Source organism: Atractosteus spatula, chromosome 7 (assembly GCF_055471065.1).
Source record: "Atractosteus spatula isolate fAtrSpa1 chromosome 7, fAtrSpa1.hap1, whole genome shotgun sequence".
Lineage (NCBI taxonomy): Eukaryota > Metazoa > Chordata > Actinopteri > Semionotiformes > Lepisosteidae > Atractosteus > Atractosteus spatula.
The window spans coordinates 43,509,820-43,529,134 of NC_142712.1; the positions used below are offsets into that span (position 1 = coordinate 43,509,820).

General features: G+C 45.1%; 1 protein-coding gene across 1 annotated transcript; it reads left to right on the forward strand.

Moving 5' to 3' along the window:
- The first annotated feature begins 417 nt into the window (after positions 1-417).
- frs3 (fibroblast growth factor receptor substrate 3) lies at positions 418-12,981 on the forward strand. Its single transcript, XM_088920442.1, has 7 exons — positions 418-578; positions 4,670-4,793; positions 5,094-5,182; positions 6,247-6,433; positions 7,314-7,475; positions 8,357-8,496; positions 9,484-12,981. The coding sequence occupies exons 3-7, from the start codon at positions 5,117-5,119 to the stop codon at positions 10,831-10,833; spliced, it is 1,905 nt and encodes a 634-aa protein (XP_088776568.1). The 5' UTR covers positions 418-578; positions 4,670-4,793; positions 5,094-5,116; the 3' UTR covers positions 10,834-12,981.
- The last annotated feature ends 6,334 nt before the right edge of the window (positions 12,982-19,315 follow it).

A 19,315-nucleotide genomic window follows, 5' to 3' on the forward strand; every position in this document is an offset into this window, starting at 1 on the left:
CGTTTATTAGCAGATCAAAAAGAGGTTGTGTAGTCTTAACATGTCTGATTTAGTCTTGGTATCTCAAAAGTTATTTCAAACAAGGCCATTTATTTTTATATATTTATGATAATACAAAATTATAATACATCCATGAGTAATAGTTGAACAAGTCAATATATTCATTTTAAGAAATTGTGGCAGTAAATCGTGAAAGAAGGGTTTTCATGGGACTTTAAATCATTGAGATCTGGCGCCACTAAGTGGTAGCTATGCGCAACAACAGTACCCCCCTCAGTCCTCCAGCTGTCTTACCTTCTTGTCGAGCGCACAGTCTCGTTGTCTTCTAATGAACTCTGACCCCTAGACGGGAGATGTCAAGCCGAGGCCTGTCGCTGCAGTGGGGGGGAGGGGGTATCGTAAGTGGAATTCATTTTTTTCCCCCTTTTTTATTTTCTTTTGTTTTCCTTCTTGTTTTTTGAAAGTGCCGAAATAAATGTGAGCCAGGCCCAGCGAGTGTAGGCATTGCAGCGCGCGCAGCCGAGACGGACAGGGCTGCAGCTTCGCTCGGACTGGACTTGCACTGCAATGTTTCACATGTGAGTACTGGTGCCTCGGAGCTGGCTCTCCTGCAGTCCCGCTGCTGCTGGGGAACATGGAGAAGCCGAGCTCTCTCTCCGCGCTGTTCCGCAGCTGGGCTGCGTGTACAGGTAGACCTTATTTGAATGCATATGGCTCACAGCCCGTCATGCATTCCCACAGCCCCTGAGAGCGACAATTTCTCTTTTTTTATTTCTGCCTTATTCTGTGTAATGATCGTCGTTACTATTGCGCAGTTAAACCATTTCATTTTCTTTCTTTTTTTTCCTGAAAGTCACAGAATCATACCTACACGTCGTTGTCTAGCTGTATTTGTATTTTTGCACAACCCTTTTTCTTCCTCTCTCTTCATCGATCGTTAATCGGTACAAGTACACCATTTTCCAGGTGACTATACTGAGGGGTGCCGTAGCGGTGGGGGCAAATAGCTGCAGCTGGAATATTGTACCAGAGGCAGACGTGTTAAAGTAACAGCGCGCAGAAGACATCGCACTGGGATGATGGCAAAATCTACGTCAGAAATGTAGCTGACAATTCATCTGGCTCTGGGCTGACTTTCCGACTAGCCATTGTGATTTATTGATCAATCCATAACGTGGACAGCATCTCTTGCTGATTGGGCGTCGTTTTTACGAAAAAAATGAAGATGTGCGTTAAACCTGTAGTGTTTATTGTATTGTGGAGCACGATCCTTTGCTGGCTAGGAAATATAAATTCATCCTTATAAAATGGGCTCGGGAAAAAGTGCTTTTTCGATTAGTCGGTTCTTCCACCGGTTGATTCAGCTGGGGGATAAAGACATTGCTGTGCTGCGATGAGCTCCAGTTGTTATTGTTAGCTGCCAATGATGTCGGAGCAGGTCCCTGCCGAACCAGCTCTCTGCGCTCAGTCTGGATGGCTTGTGGTTTCCTCCTGTCGGGTTGTCAGCGGTTTTATCTCCTGTGTGTGGTGGGACACAGCACAATATGGACTGGGCTGTACTGCTTGTGCTGGGTTGAAACATTAAAGTGACAGTATTGACTGGGATGTATTGGTGGCGAATTGTAAGCAGACCTGTGACAAATTTAGTTTTCATAGTAGTTGCGAGCATTCGAAAGACTGAGTTAGGGATGAACCCACCCACGTGCTGAAAGATCAACATGCAGCTGGGGACAGTGGCCTTCTAAAAGGAGCTCAAATTATACAGAAGTTCAGACCAATATTTTTCATTAATGTTCTGAGTTGGTGTCCTATTCCAAAGGATCCCAACACACTTTTCCCATAGGAGGGGACCCACTTCATCCAGCACTGAAGTGCAGCCCACCTGGGTGACATAGTGGCCTTTCTTCACTGGGAGCCCCACTGTGCAGCAGATTGGGTGGAGAAGTGAGAGATTGGGCCTACTTTGCCCAGTGAATTAAGGGGGACACCCTGTTCTTAATGAACAGATAGTTGGGACCTCACTTGAGGAGTAGCAAGTTGTGCAGCACAGGGTCCCAAGGCACCGTACTGGGAGATTCTGATGCAGAGGGTAGAGTGCCCCCTACTGCTCTTCAATCAGCACTTGTAGGAACAACCTGGTTCTTGCTAGAGGTCTCCCATCCCAGGACTGACAAGGACTGGTTAAGCCCCACTTTGCTTGGCTTCAGAGATCTGACGAGGTTGGTTACAGGGCCGATAGGCCTCCCCTTGTTTGAAACCTTGCTTATGCTTTTATAATAATGCTGTTGTTATGGTGGAGAGATTATTGCGGGATAAACTGCTTTTGTTTGGAATGAAATCTTGTTGGAAAGCTGACAGAATTAAGGTTTGAAAAACAATCTTGTATCAAAGCAGTATCAGACATAAGACATTACCCAAATAAGACAAGTTTCACGATAAAAAGCTTGCTGAAGTTTTTACATGGGTTAACATTGTATGACAGAGCTGTCCGCACATGCTGTGCCTCTGCCTTGTCTAAGGAATATTGCTCCGGTCCTGCATGTTCACCTGCCCTTGGATTCACTCTGTTCCCTAGTTATACTTCTTCAAGCATTCAGAACTGTGAGACTTGTGATGCCTTGAATTGCTAATCTAAATAGCCCAGCAGAAGGTTGTTTTTAAGTAGGCTGCAAAGGAACAGGTAAAGGTTTATTCCATGCTGTAAAGAAAAGAGACACAATGTTTTGGTTTCTTTAGGTGTGGGCTGTTTCTTCAGGTTGTTTGTGCTGTGTTATTTATATATGCATTATTTAAATCTTTGCATTTCGAACTAATTAGTGTACTGGACAACATTAATAATAGTTGTGAACTGGAAGAACACATTGCGTAATTTTCAGTTTTACTTCTTGAAGCACATCTACAATTTGCTATTGTGTCCCCAAATAATTGAATGAAAACTTCATACATTGAAGGTTCTCCTTGGTTGCTCTGGCTTTATCGGTCTGGGTTATATCATGCTGAATGAAATGACCAAGTTCAAAGGCTCAACTCAAGCCTATGCTATCAAAATATAGAGGGATGACATCTCCGGTGTGTGAATTGAGGATTTTATTAGTGAAATAGCAGCCTGTGAAACAATGGCAACAATTTAGGTCTAATATATAGAAGTTATAGTGGGGAGCTGTGTCAGTGTGTGGAGGATAATTTCATATTGAAAAGTAGAGAGAAGAAGAAACGTTTTTGGCTGTGGAACTTCTTCACAAGTAAAGTCTGACCATAAATGCACACTAAATGCTTAGTCTCTTTTTCCACAAAGACTGTCAGCTTGTGAGTCAAACTAACAACAGTGGAGAAAACTCCAGTGTATTGAGAGTGTGTTATAGGTCCTATATCTTGAGCTATGGTTAGGTCTTAAATTCTCAGCTTTAAAGGGCTGGATGTGACGGGGGCACCCGTCCAGATGGTGAGATCATTTGTGTCAGATGAGGTATTGTTAGAGAACCAGCAGGCCCTGTGGTTCTGAAGCCAGGTGTTTGGTCCACCCTGCTTGTGTAACCAGTTATAAAAAATATTGACTCTCTGTGCTCTCGATATTCCAGACGGTTTTACATGTAAAAGTGAGTCTGTAGCAATTCCAAATGCATAAACAAAACTGGGAGCATCTATGGCAGGTGCTTCGTCCTTTTCAGTGTTTGGAATTTCTTTTGGCTCCGTTTCTTCCTTCTGTCGAGCTTGGCGGCTTGCCTTTGAGTTCCTGCCCCGAGAGCCTGAAATAGCTCAGGCTGTTATGCAGTGACTCTGACTCAGTGGGACTTTGAAATTCTTATTTTTGGTACAGTCCTGTGAAACTTGCAGCTCTAAATGGGCATTTCTGTGTGGAGCTGTGCCTGTGTCTGTAACTGAGCGGTATTCAGACTGAACTGCAGCCCAGTACCTGCTGTACTGTGCCTGAATTCCACAGTGGACACACCAGGAGGAGCAGAGCTATCCAGACAATACAGGCTCATTAAATTGTATTGATTGTCGATGTCAAACTAGTGTTTCTCCTGGAGCTGTGTGAGATTCGGTAAGGGTTTATTTACTGAGCATAGTGGGGAAAATGTTCAGTAAATGGAAAGGTAGAAATAGTTTGAGGCTGTGCTTAAATGAAAAGAGAACTGCATGCAAACGTAAAAAAAGGCCCCAGTTCTGCTGTAGTAGAGGAGAGAAGTTGAAGGGCAGTGCATACTCGCTGTGGATGTTTAATATTGTTTAATGAATAAATTAGCAACAAACATTTTTTACAGTTCAGTTTTTTTTAAGCAAATGTTTACTCGGTGATTGTTGGATATTGAAAATTGTAATTTGCATTTTTTTCCTGGCCATCTCTAAAACTGTTAGGATAAGGATAACTTGACTAAATCAACAAGGAAGAACTAACTGAATGAGCTCCATGGCAAGACTTTGAATAAAGCTACTAGACAGCCTTATTGTTTAAGTTTATCATGTCATCTGTTACTTTATTCTGGATTATAAAGCTTTTATTTTTATTAATTTTTATTTTATTTTTCTCTTAATAAAGTGGGGAAAAATAAAGTAAGGCAGGTTTGGCAGGAGAATCACAGGCGAAGCAGTTAATTTACCGACACCAAATCTCTGTTTTTCCATTGAGTTGGGGAATGAAATTTGCATGTTTTTATTGTGCTCACAGGTAAGAGGAAGTCCTGTTCACCATGGAAACGCACTTTAAACCTATATGCTCCTGTTCACCATGACGCCCAGTAGAGGATTCTGGGATTGAAGCGGGATTCTCTCCCACTGATGGCCTGGACTGGGTGAGTGAAGTTTGTGTACGTGTGTTGAGTGGGGTAGGACCTACCATTCAATTAATCTCTTTCTTCCTCTTTTGCTTTTTCTTTTAAGTAAAGGAGAGACTTTCACACATAATTTTCCAGAAAAACTGAACAACATTTTTTGGTGTTAAGAGGGTGTTCTATTTTCGTATTAGGGGTCTGGTTAGGTCTGTGTGCAGTATTATGAAATGAAGGTGAGGGTCAGTGAAGCCCAGACTGGTGAAATGAGAGTTAATGTGTGAGCTGATGACAATCTCTCAGTATTGCTGTGGCTTTTCACAGGTGTCAGCTGGTTTGCTGAAGCAATGGGAAGCTGCTGGAGCTGTCTGTACAGAGACACAATCCCAGACACCCACCCAACCAAGTTCAAGGTACTGATTTCACCACAGTGTCTCCAGAGCTCTGTGGTAGAGACCCTGCTCACAAAGCCTTTTATTCTCAATAATCACAGCCATTTTTGCTGAGGAGGGACTTTTGCCACTTCCATGTTTGCCACCTCCCCAAATAAAAAAAATAATTCTATTTCTTTCCAGTATGAAAATATAAAGTATATGCTCATTTGTATAAATTTCAATGGTTCTGCTTTCTGCTGCTTTTTTACAATAAACTTGGTGCATTTTTAAACTTGGGAACCTCAGGGGCTGTTGAATATGGGAACTCCTGACCTGCTGACAGATGTGCCCAGTCCCCGCCAGCAGCTGAATGCCCAGTCCTGCTGTGTGCCAAATCCTGCTGCGTACCCAGTCCCTGCCTGCAGCTGCATGCCCAGTCCTGCTGTGTGCCCAGTCCGCGCCAGCAGCTGTGTGCCCAGTCCCCGCCAGCAGCTGCGTGCCTGGCCCTGCTGCGTGCCCAGTCCTGCTGCATGCCCAGTCCCCACCAGCTGCTGCGTGCCCAGTCCTGCTGCGTGCCCGGTCCCCGCCAGCAGCTGCGTGCCCGGCCGTGCTGCGTGCCCAGTCCTGCTGCATGCCCAGTCCCCACTAGCTGCTGCATGCCCAGTCCTGCTGTGTGCCCAGTCCCCGCCAGCAGCTGTGTGCCCAGTCCCCGCCAGCAGCTGCGTTCCCGGCCCTGCTGCGTGCCCAGTCCTGCTGCATGCCTACTCCCCACCAGCAGCTGTGTGCCCAGTCCTGCTGCGTGCCCAGTCCCCACCAGCAGCTACCTGCCCAGTCTTGCTTTGTGCCCAGTCCTGCTGCGTGCCCAGTCCCCGGCAGCAGCTGTATGCCCAGTCCTGCTGCGTGCCTGGTTCCCACCAGCAGCTGCGTGCCCAGTCTCCGCCAGCAGCTGCGTGCCCAGTCCTGGTGTGTGCCCAGTCCTGCTGCGTGCCTGGTCCCCACCAGCAGCTGCGTGCTTCTGCGTGCCCATTAGATTCTTGTATCTGTCTTGTGCAGTCTTGGCGGGGCACACTGCGTCATTGTGACAATGTGTCTTTGTTGCACAGGTGACAAATGTCGATGATGAAGGCAACGAGCTGGGCTCCGGCATCATGGAGCTCACGCAGACCGAGCTCATCTTGCACACACGCAAGCGTGACGCCGTGCGGTGGCCCTACCTCTGCCTGCGCCGCTATGGCTACGATTCCAACCTCTTCTCTTTCGAGAGCGGGCGGCGCTGCCAGACCGGGCAAGGTAAGCTCTGCTGCTACAGCCTGGACTGACCTCAAATCTGCATTTGGGTCACGGATCAGTTGTCTCAGCCCGTCCTGCTTTGACCAGAAATTAAAACTGCAGAGAGTACCTCAAGCATGTCACCAGTGTTACTGCTAATCTGTAAAGAATAAAATTATCTTTTTCTTCACCTAACTTTGCATGGTCTTTTTAAAATTGCGTATAAAACAGTTTTAGCCTTTTTTAATTTCTTATGTTATAAAAATTGCTAAACCATTTATTATTTCACTTGGAAAAAATCATCATCATGAGGGGCGGAGCTGTGGCTTTGTGGCTGAGGATCTGCGCCTGTGGCTGGAAGGTTGCCAGTTCAAATCCCGCGGCCGGTAGAGGAATCCTACTCAGTTGGGCCCCTGAGCAAAGCCCTTTACCCCAGCTGCCCCAGGGGTGCCATATAAATGGCTGACTCTGCGTTCTGACCCCAAGCTTCTCTCCCCGTCTGTGTGTCTCATGGAGAGCAAGCTGGGGTATGCGGAAAAAAGACAAATTTCTAATACAAGAAGTTGTATATGGCCAATAAAGTGATCTTATCGTCATCTGCCCTTTTTAACCCACGGCAGAACAAAGGCCTCCTCAAGGCTGCTCTACAGATCCCCCTCTCCATCTCTTCATAGCTGTTTCAATCCAGCCTACTCTTTTATTGCACATTCCCATCTTCCTTGATGTACAGTGCCGTGATTTTTGGGATCCAGTTCAGTGAGGTAATGAGGGTTAAGCCCAGTGTTCGTGTGGCAGGGTTATGCCACCGTCTGTCTGTCGGTGCCCCATTGCAGAGACCAGTGTGTGAGCGGTTCTGGTTGTGTGTCCGCATGGCGTTATGAGTCCCGTTGTCTCCCTGCAGGGATCTTTGCCTTCAAGTGCTCCCGTGCCGAGGAGATCTTCAATCTGCTGCAGGAGCTCATGCAGTGTAACAGCATCAATGTGGTGGAGGAGCCCGTCATCATCACCCACAACAGCCACGCCCCTGAGCTGGAGCTGCCGCGCACCCCTCAGACCCCCAGCAGTGAGTGGCCGCTCCCACGCAGCATTCGTGGTGGGGCTTCGGTATCGCTTCAGAATCCCTTCCCCTGTTTTCCATTCTGGCTTTCTCGGCTTTCTCTGATTTTAAAAAGGAACGAAGAATGTGCCTTCCTGTCCCAGCAGATTTAGTTGTCCTTGAGCAGTGAGGTTGGTTGCTGTCCGGAGATTAGTGCTTTTTGCTTCCACTAACAAGTAGAAAAGCAATAGCTTGTCACGGTACACTGTTCTGGACAGAGGCAGTGTGGTTAAAAGTTTTAAAAGTAGGGCCATTTCTTAATTCTTTTGTTTATTTCTCTTCTCCCTTGTGCTTAATATAGCTTTAATGTGCATGGCATGTCTTCTCCACTGGGGGGCAGAATAGCCTCTCTGTGGTCAGGGACGGTGCAAATTCTCATACCAGGCATTCAGTCTTTAATCCCAATGTGATGATGAAGGAAAGACAATGAGCTCTGTGGCATTCCTCAACCTGAAGTTTTTGTAGCTAGTTCATAAGTGTTCAGAGAAACCAGGAAGATTGAAAACTCAGTTTCCAGGACTGAGAAGTGAAAAAAGACAGTGACAGAATGTGTACTAATGGAGGAACTAAGGTATATAGTAGATAGAGTAGATTATGTCTGACTCATCTGAAAAAAGCTATGTGTATTAATATGGATGAAGTAAATGTGCTGAAGGATGTGATAAACTGAAGAATGTGACAGTGATTCTCTTTATTTTTCTTATGTGCAGGGATGCTAAGTCTGTATTTCCATGTTACAGTATAGGTGCCAGATAAAACTGGGAAACTATCCCATCCTGATTGTGCAAACCTGTCCTTAGTGAGTTTGGAAGCCTGTCTGTAACCTCTTGCTGTCTTTTGGATGGCAGCTCCGGCATACACAGTTCAGGGATTCCCCAACGGATATCCAGGGTACCCTGTCAGCGCAGATGGCTCGTCTCACCCGTCCACCCGGCACCCCTCGCTTGCGGAGGACCATGCCCACGGCTTCATGGGGCTGGAGGACCAGGTGAGCAGCACTGTCACTCAGCTGGGACCTTGGCTCTCCTCACATGAACATCTCTCCTTATGGAAATGAGACTGTGACAAACGCAGGCTGTACTGACAAATCCTGGCTGGGGCCCTGCTACCGTACTCTTGAGCACTGTACTTCACTTAGGTTGCTGTATTTAATGTGCTGGTATATATTGACTTCTCTCCAGGCTGGCATTGTAAATAAGAATTTGTTCTCTTAAATAACTAGTGAAGACCACAGACAGTGAGCATTTTAATCTGTCTAGTCGAACCTGTCCAGTGGAATATTGTTGGTTGTGCTTAAGGCTGAACAGCCAATAGAACCAAAACATGATTTCGTTATTTATGGCTGGGTGTCTGAAGTAAGGAATCACTGCACATCCTCAACTGTAATTGTAATGAATTCTTTGAATTAATATAGCACCTTTTATCCATGAAGATCCCAAAGTGTTGGACATATAATGCTTATGTTATATGAATTAGTGAATGTGCTGTGATATACTTAATGATGGAAATGTGGCCATGACAAGATCAAACCCAGTGTTAAAAAGGTGTTTTTCTAAATTGAATTTATTAAAGGAAAAGGTTTCTAAATTCAAAGCATTGAGCAGAGTTTTAAAGAACTGTCCATCTTAGGAGTGCTTAGTGCAAAAGTGAATCCCTGCTTTGTACAGGTAATAAATACTGCCCATTTCTAATGAACTGTAACTGTGTATTAATGTTTGCCTGTTTAAGTACAAGTTTTTACTTAAGTCCAACAGCATTTATTGAACTGCGGAACAAAGTAATTCAGTAAGAAACAAGAAAAATTTATTAAAATAATTTTAAAAAATCACGAACTGAATGAATTAGTATAATTAGCCTGCATTTGTCGAATGTGGTGTGTGAAGCCAGTAATGGCTGTACTCGTTAACGTGAGGAGTGTAACGAGGTGGCTGTGCAGTCAGTGTACCTGATTCAACTTTTCCCCCGTCTCCCTCAGGCCCACACCTATGTGAACACTGCCAGTGTGGAAGGAGATGTCAGGGGCCGGCACTGTGTCCACTCTTTACCCGAGGTCCGGCCAAACCCCTACCCCGAGAGCGCTCGGGGGGGAGGTGGGGGGCCAGGGGGTCACCCTGCGATCCACTGCTGCCCCCTGGAAGAGCGAAACCCCCAGGTGTTCCTGCAGCCACCTTCAGGGGAGGTGAAGTTTGTGCTGGGACCCACACCGGCCCAGCGAAGGCTCATGGACATGGAGAGGGAGGCGCTGGGAAAGCAGGTCCACATGCGCCACCCGCACGGCCACTTGACGCTGGAGGGGGTAGGCGGGGGTGGCTCGGAGCATGAGGGAGGAGGGGGCCCCCCGCCCCTGCCTCCCCCACACTCCCATGCCGCCCACTCCTATCACCACCACCACCTGCTGCATCGCCATGGTAGTGCTGTGGGCGACCACGAGGAGGGCTGTCAGGCTGTGCGGCTGGCCTATGAGAACATCAATGGGCTGGGAGGCGGGCGCGGCGGGGAGCTGCGCAGGGGGGGCGGGAGCGGGCGGCTGAAGCTGTGCCCGGGCAGCGTCTCCCTCTCGGGAGGGTCGAGCAGTAGCAGCAGTGGGGGGGAGGGCCACTGTCACTCTCGCGCTCTGCCACACTCCCACTCCCTGCCTCACGCCCTCCCACATGCCCTGCCTGCCCAGGGCTATAGCTGCGAAAGAGCAGGAGGGGGAGTGGGCAGCGGGCACCGTAAGACGGCGCTGCTGAACTATGAGAACCTGCCCTCACTGCCGCCAGTGTGGGAGTACCGCGCCCTGCAGCGAGAGGAGGAGCAGGATGAGGAGGAGGACGAGCAGGAGGAGGAGGACTATGAGGAGGAGGAGTATGACGAGTACTCGGAGGACCCCGGAACGCCCAACGGATACCACCAGGATGGAGGAGGCGATGGACGCGATGTCATGCGCAACTACGTTAACACCGAGCGTGTGCAGCCGGGTGTCCGCAGGCCGGCGTGCCCCCCAAGGGGGCAGCACAGAGCCGACTGCCATGTAGGGGGTGGCGGCGGAGTCTTCAGCTTTGACTTCCGCAGAGAAGGCGGGGTCAGGCGGGACCTCTCCCAGCAGCGGCAGCTCAACTACATCCAAGTGGATCTGGATGGGGATTCGGAGTGTGGGAACCCCCAGCAGCAGCATCAAAAGCCTGTGCCCATCGGCACTTCCCAGCCACCCCGGCACAGTGAGTTCTATGCCGTGATCGATCTAAAGAAGACGGCAGCTATGTCCAGCCTGCAGAGGGCGCTGCCCCGCGATGATGGCACCTCCCGAAAGACCAGGCACAACAGCACCGATCTGCCTCTGTGAGGAGAGAGAGAAAGGGAAGAGGAGAGGTTGAGAGGTCAGATGGGCTACACTTGTTTCCTCTCTCCGACCCTCTCCAGATTTCCCCTCAATAGGTCACCTCCTTTTCCCACTCATCCAGAGCCTGTTTTTCCCATCTGTTTCCTGCTCATCCTCTTCCTTGATTCATCCCCCTGTGTGTCCCTCTGTGAGTGTGGGAACGAGGGGCTCTGTGTATCTGTGGCCCTGTTGAGGCAGTTGGACTGACCTGCCTGTGACTGAGACACTTGGATGGCAGGAAATCAGATGAAACTAATAAGTAAATTTGGAACTTCTTAAGGGTTCGGCTGAAACTAGCTGGCCCACGGAAGATTTGCATCTGGTAAGACACATTTTTTTGCATGGCAGCAGCTCCTGGAAAAAAGTCTTGCCAGCTGCCAGGGCCTTGGCAGGGCAGGTTCCTCAGCTGGCAGGGTTGCAGACGCTGTGAATTGTGAATGATGCACCTTCCATCAAGACTTGCACATTTCGCAAGATGCAGTTTCCTCTTTTCATTCTTCCTTTTTGAGCAGGGGGTTTCCTGCAATCAGTGTCCCTTTCTTTCAGCCATAGGGTGGTTCCGTCTCAGACAGTGAGCTGAGGAGGCCCCATTTGGTGCCTTTTAAGGTGCCATAAATTTTTGATAATATTGTTCCAAAATGTCTGAAACTAGATTTTAGAAGTCTTTTATTTCCACCTTATCTTTTATGTAAACTAAAACTTCACACCGTGAAACAGACGGTGCAAAGACAGTATTTCAGTCTTGAGTGATTGCACATTCACATGTATTTATTGGCCTCATACTTTTGAAAATATAAAACTATGACACAGACTTTATGCAGGGAACTTGGTTCTTCCGGTGTAAAGGAAAAAGTGTTGTGTGTGCCAAAAGAAGGGGCATAGGCTTCTTTAACAAAACCAAATTGATCATAGAGGCACCGTGAAGAGTGAAGAGCCTTTTTAATTTACCTCACAGAAATGACCCTCATATAGTGCCACTGCCTGAGGTGGAGCAAATGGAGTTTAGAGCTGGGTTGCACATGTTTACACGAGTGGGAGCTGCTGATGGTGCCTCTCTGTTTGCGATGCAGCAAAAAGGGTAAACAAACACACAGTTAACAAATACGCATTGAATTGCAAATGCCTAAATGCAGGTCCTGTAGTCTGGAACTTGACCTGGGTCCAGCCCCAAGCTCTGCAGAGGAATATGGTCCTGCATCAGAGCCAGGTTGTTGGACACAGTCTTTCAAATTTCCAAACCCCAATGTAAACTCTGGGCAGTTCTCTCAGGCACATAGAGATGTAACAAAAGAAAAGAGGATTCTGCATCTTATGCCATTAGTTACCACACAACTCAAGCTGATAGCACCATTTCATTATTAGAAGCTACTAAAAGGAAAGGCATTTATGCATGTCTTTTTTCTGAAGGTGCCAAATCTATTTACTGTACACAGTATGTAAGTATGTTGAATCCATGTGCCATTATATAGTATTGGGATGTGAGGGCTAAGCATCGAATCCAAAAAGAGAGAATAAGTCTCAACTGTGAATGAGGGTTTTCCTTCTTTCAAATCAATAGCGTTTCAATTTGTTTCAAATCCCTGTTGAGCCTTGGGGCATCAGGAATGTTGCAGGACCTGATGCCTCCCTCAGGGCAGGAGGGTTGTGTAGGAATCCAAGTCTGGAACAGGCAGGGGTGATTTCTGAAGGGCAATATCCATAATGCACAACACTCATGTTAGCAAGTGAAATGTTACTTTCTCTGCGGTTTTTCTTGGCCCTTAGGTTTAGAGCAAATTGAACTGTTTTAGGAAAATAATGAAATAGGAATTAATTGTAAATGTATAGATTGTATATTTTTTCAGAGGAACTTTCAAAGATCAGTTATTTAGAAAACAGGAATTCAGCTTTAGTTTAGAGCTTTATTGTAACAGCTTAGTGCCAGGTTCTTATCAGGGTGGCTCTGATGACCCCAGTGATCTTAATCTGGGTTCCTGTTGGATTTCTATTAGCCCATCTTGCCAATGGTATGTGTGACCTTTGGCTTGTATGTTCCCCTGAGTGACAGAGCATGAGATTGCTCTGTTTGTCCCCCCCCCCCACCTCATCAGGAGAGCCACTATCCACACCAGCACTGAACCCCCCCCCCCCCCATCCACACCCATCGTTGTGCCATTGAGATGCAGCTATGCAGAGTGCTTAATTTCTGGAGTTTGCCATTTTTTTCTGCTGATGTATACATTTTATCAGATTCATACAGTTTTGGGGAAAGTTACTTTTATAAGAGATTACTTTTAAAATGATCAAGAAGTTAGGTGAAAAAAGTATCTGTGTACTGTGTGTCCAGTTATTTGTAAAGTAATGTATTAATTCTTAAAAGCAGTTTCCCTCAGTTTTTTAGCATATGAAAAAAGAAATCCTGTACACTAGTAACTTGTAAGTGTAAAGGTAGTGCTTTTTATACTAACTTTCGCCAAAACTGGATTCACAATGGTGACTAGAAACCTGTAACTTTTTATTTGTCATCCTAGATCTCCAGAGTACAGCAGGGGAGGTCCAGAAAGAAGCACTTCAGTAAACTGGGTCTCAGTGCCTGGGCTCTGGAGTGGAAGGTTCTTGAGGATAGCAATCTTTTTGATAGAAAGATCTGCAGCAGTGTTTAGGAATGGCTGGGATCCTGGTGAAAGGACAGGAGTGCTTTCTATGAAACTAGCACAAAGCAGCCTTATAACCCCAAAGATTGTGACTGAATGGCAAGCTTTATGGAGGGCAGGGTGGCTGTGCTTCTGCAGGAACCCAGCCTTCCCTGAGTCACCCTGTGTGTTCTTTCTTAGCCTGGGAGCTGAGCTTGGGAAGTCTGTACAGACACGTACATATACATATGTATATCTGTTTGTATACATACTAACACACAGTGGCATGTCTGCTGCTATGAATGTCTGAATACATTTGCAAATTAGGCCAAAAGTAAGAAAAACGAGTTATTGCAATTTAAAAGTTTTAGTTTAAAAAACTTGCTCCAGCTTTGCTCTCCAGCTGAGAAAACTCAGGGCCCATTCTTTGCCTTCACATATCACTGTTCTGTGCCATAGCAAATAGGTGCCAAGGCATTGCCCTGTCCCCAGGGTGCTGGATTGGTATGGGAGGAGGGGGATGACTTGTCTTGACACAGAGGGGACATGTGTGTGCTGATGAAAGAGACCTTTGATCTCGGAGGGTGAATCACAAAATGCTTTTCGCTCATCCTCTGCCATGATGCCCGTGTGAGCATCAGTGCTTTCTTTCCAGTGCAGTTGACCCTGGGGATTAAAGTTCACTTCATCACCTCTCAAAGTGCCAGGGTGTTACTGGGTACTGTAAGCAACACCTTATGTGTTAAAATTTTATTTTCGTTTGCTCTTAAACTTTTCCTTTGCCAAGCAGTGACTGTTTCTCAGTCGCAGGCTCTCGAATGATCCGTGTCTCATGTGGGATGAAGGGGCAGGGTGCCTTGGTGCACCCTGGTGTGTGATGCTGGGAAATGTGTTGTGGCTGGGGAGCTGACAACGGTGTAGCCAGCACCCTCTTTATCAGTGAGCAGGGTGAGCTCACACAGCACTGATCGTGCTTAGGCCTGCCTCCTGTAAAAGTCACATAACACTTTTTTCATTTCTGGATGACTTCATTTGCACAAAGCTGATGCCTGCCTGCCTTCATGCTATAATATTTCTCCCTCTCCCTCCCATCCCACCACCTCCCAGGAGACATTTAAAAAACAGGTAACACGAAAACACGCAGAACTCCATTAGATGAGTCTATTTTTTTGTGATCTGTGAAAGTTAACAGAAAATGTATCAAGCTTCATATGTTTAATCTCTGTGATGTGTTTTCATGAGCCTGCTCGTGGGATGTGATGTTTTGTTTGTGGTAGGACAGATAGAGGCTATGCCAAATTTACTTCCTCATTCCATTTTGCCTAACATTGTAAGGTGTTTACAGGAAGTGACTTGCTTTCTGAAAAATGGGAATCTGTTCTCTGTGCTGAGAATGGTTCGGGTGTTGCTGTGCATTCAACCTAGGATCACAACCAGACACACCTCCTTTCTGAAGGAGTTCTCTGTTCTCCCATCTCTGTCTGTCAATGGCTGCTTCGCCTGGTAGCAGATATTCCCAGTTTTTCAATTTGTTTTAGGAACATTCCATTAGGAGGTTTTAGTGGCCTTTATTGCCTTTGGGATAAGTGTTGCCTGCTGTCTTTGGCTGTTACTTTGATGATTATGCAAACCTTTGAGAAACAAGGCTTGTACAGTATACATTTTATGTTATGCAATACTTTTGCAGTTTTTAAAGGTTTTATTTAATGATGATTTAATAACTATTGTAATCCAAAATGGATTTAATTTGTAACTTTTTTCCCAGAGTGGAAAATGTATAAATGCCGTGTGTGTCAGTCTGTCTCCTTCCCTGTCGCTTGTACAGGGATCTTTCAGAAATGTGTTTTAATTTTAGGAGCATGGGTGTTTCTTCTTCATATTCCAGATTGGGGATATTTGGTACCAGTGTTACCTCCATGTTTTTGTAATTATTTAAGTTCTTGCTACCACCCCATCAACCCCCACCCCCCTGTGTGCAGGTAGGTTAACACTACGCAATTTTGGAAGACTGCTCTGTCGGATGGTTAATGTTTACAGTCCCATTTCCCCTTGCTCTGTCTTGTGCATGCACTTGACTTTCCGTTGCTTATACAGTATATATATTTTTTAAACATTTTTTGTTTGTACAGTTGCATGTTCTTGTTGGTACTGAATTGTTCGTTAGCTGTACATATTTGCCTTGTGTACTTGTCTGTTTTGTCGGTCTGTCCTTCAGTCACTACTATTGTGGGAACATTCTTTAACCTAAGGCAAGTCTTAAATCGTCAGAATCCTTTGGGTGTCTGCGGGGGGACTGAGAGCTCTCAGGGTGTCATGCACCACAATGTCAAAAACCTCTTTGAATGTATCTGAGGGGCAGCTGGGAGAAAGAGCTCGAGTCCTGCCCACTGAGAGTCCTGGCTCTGTTCTCTCCAAGTGAACTAAGCTCCTGAGCAGTGCAGTGTGCACTCCAGTGGTCATGTTGCCTAGAAAGAAAAAGCAAAAGTTAGTTATACGTTGATTTTAATCCATTTAGAATAGTAATGGAATTTGGCCCAAAAAGCAAGAACGCTAGCAGGACCAGTGGATTTGGAAAGGCATTAGTCTAAAAGCTTATGCATGTGGGTTCTGTGTAAAACACTGTTAAGTGTACAAGTGCATTTGAGGTTAATCAAAAGCTTAAATGTTAGAGGAAAAAATACTAACCGAGTCAGTTTCTTGTTTTTCTTGATTTGACAATTAGTGGAAAATGTTGTAGTTCATTTACTTTTCTCTGTGAATGTCTTTCATTTTGACCACCTAACAAAAACGTCAAGAAACATCGTTATCAGCATTCTCCTAAGGGTGTTGCGATGGCTTCTTTGGAGAGAGTTGTTTCCAGAGGATTGTGGTTCTCAGTTGGTACTGGAAAACAGCATTTACCAAGCCTGTGCCCTGTTCTCCTCCCACTGGCTCTGAGTTGTGCCACTTGCCCAGCGTGAGTGCACCTTGATAATCTGTACTTGCCAACTATTTTGTGGGCATAGCTTCAGTAGAAAAAATGCTTTTTTAAAACGATGTGCCATCTTGCTGCTTCAGTCTTAAAAATTTTTTGTTTGAGTGTAAAGTGTTGGCAAGTACGAGTTGACTTTGTATTACCTTTATTTCGGAGATGTCTTCTGTTTTTGTATTTCTTTGGGTACTTTAGTAGAATTTTGTGGTGTAGATTTGTGTTAGACCCTTTGTATGAGGTGTAAGCCCTTGCAGATTCCTGGAGCAAAAGCTTGCCAACCCACCTGTGGGGAACCATGTGGTATAGCAACAGCAGCAGTCCAGCTGGATGTGGTAAAGAAACAGCTGCACCAAGCAGACTGCATGTTTTTATCTATGATGTTTTATATTTGAAAATGCACTGAGTTCATGTTTTCAGACATACAACACTAAGGAATACAAAACAGTGGCTTATGCTGTTGATAATTGGATTGGAAAATGCGTAGTGTTTGCTATATTCTGTAGGGAGCAGCATGGTGGCAGAGTGGTTAGTCTTGCTGTACTTGCAGCACTGGGTCCCTGGGTTCAATTCTGGAGTTGGAGTGCTATCTGCGTGGAGTTGGTAAGTTCTTCCCTGTGTTCACATGGGTTTCCTCTGCGTGCTCCGGTTTCCTCCCACAGTCCAGAGACATAGTGTTAGAGGTTAATTGGCTTCTGGAAAAATTGTCCATGGTGTGAGTGTGTGCACGTTTGTGTCAGCCCTGCGATGGACTCATGTCCTGTCCGGGATGTATCCTGCCTTGTGCCCGTTGCTTGCTGGGATGGGCTGTAGCTCCTCCGTGTCCCTGTACTGGGGAAAAAGCAGTTAGAAAATGGGTGGATAGTCCTACAGGGGTCGGAATAGGTTTGGTCTTAGCAGCTCTTGCTCAGCAGAGTTGTTTTTGTATGGTTTGTGCTTGATGATCTACGTGTAAGAGGCCAGGTACTATTCAGAGATAATCGAGCGCATCGTTCTGTGGGCAGGTGTGCCGAGTTTCTAAAAAAGACAAAAGTGTTGTGTTTTGAATTCATTCAACATGGATTACATAGTTGTTTTGGATAACTACATTTGTATTTAATTCAAAGGTATTTAAAGATATTTTTTTAAAAAGAGACTGTTGTATTCCCACTATTCATAACTTCAGTATCTGTTCATAACTTCAAAGTCACATTGAATGTAAATGATAACCTAGCGTGTTTGTGATGTGATAAAAGAGAACTTGATTAGATGTTTACATTCAAAAAATGTTCTTGGAAAATGCAGATTATATAACATTCTAGATAAAAGGAAAGCAATCTTGTGCAATATTATATTTTTTTAAAAAGGGTAATTTGTTGCAGGTCATATCTTCGATGCATTTTCCTCAAACAGTGCATAATTAGTGACTGAGGTCGCCAGGAAGGACTTTAAATTCATTTGCGGGATTTGAGGTTGTTGACAAAAGCAAGTTTCTTTCTTTTCTCTTGACACTTAAAAAGTAGTTTTAATGAGGTTTACTAAAACATTTGCTTTGATGTTTTTTTTAACCCCGTGCCTCTGCCAGCATAGTTTCGTACTAATGCGTTTGGGGGACTGTCGTCGGTCTGGGGTGCGAGTTAGTGGAACTTGACTGCAGTTCTGCCCTGCTGAAGGGGTTTCGAAAGGCAGCAGGCATCTGAGGTCAGAAAAGTTGAGCAAAAGCAGTTCAAAGAAAGATGTGCAATTTTGAGGGTCTACGCTGCATAGAAGTTGAGGGAAATAGGCAGCTGTTTGTTTAAAGGGGCTGCGTTCAGGATGCTGGAAGGGGTTACACCTCCGTACTCCTTTTTGTTCACCCTCAGCAAACACTAGAAATTACTTGTTCTTTACTGTATTGTAACTTTAGCACCGGTACTTGTTTGATATTATATATATATGAAATATTGAATATTTATAGAAATGTTCCAAGTTGTTAAGCTGGAAATTCCCATTGAGGGATTGCGAGATTTTTTTATTTTGTATTTTTTTCTCGATGTTTCTGTTTTATGGAAATCAGATAATTGTATTATAATATACATATATAAATATATACACAGTAATTGTTTTAGTTTGGAGCTAGCCTCATTTCATAGCTGTTTCTACTTTCCATATGGAACCGTATTCAAGCAAAGCCAGACCAGTGAAATATGGACAGGAATGCTGTATCATAATTATTGTGCACTGAAAAATATATTGAATAAAGACAAAAAATACAGTACAATGTTTTGTCTCTTATTTTGTAAACAGTAATATTTTAATAAATGTTTTATTCTGGAGTAAAACTGGCATTTGATTTCACAAAAGCAACTGAAGTTTTAAGACCTAGAAAGAGATCTGTGTAAAAGAAAATACTTCTTTGGATCCTTGAACATTTTCATTTTAATTCTTTCTAGATTTGATGCTAGATTCATGAACACAGGGCTGACTGCTGCCACCCATATTTTAATCAAACCCACTTGAGCACAGTTCTGTCACATGGAGCTCTCATTCCTTTTCTGAAGGATTAATGTTTCTCAGTTTTTTTTTATATTGCAAACTTTAGTCATCTTAATTACTAATTTTATTTTTTAAATTAAAATTTAATTGTGTTTTTGTAACTGACAGTGCACCAAATACTCTCATATATACCACCTTACCAAAAAATTAGAAAATAGCTGTAGTAGGTGGTCTGTCCACCTCCAGCTGTGCTTATAGCTGCAACACATCAGTTCCATGTGAACTGACAGAGCTGGACAGAGATGCGAGTCATCAGCCAACAGAAACTGAAGACAGCTCTGCAGAAGCTTTAGGCAGAGGTTCAGGAGCCTCCTGTTGCCTGAACTGCATTTTCGTCTGGTGATTATTTCTC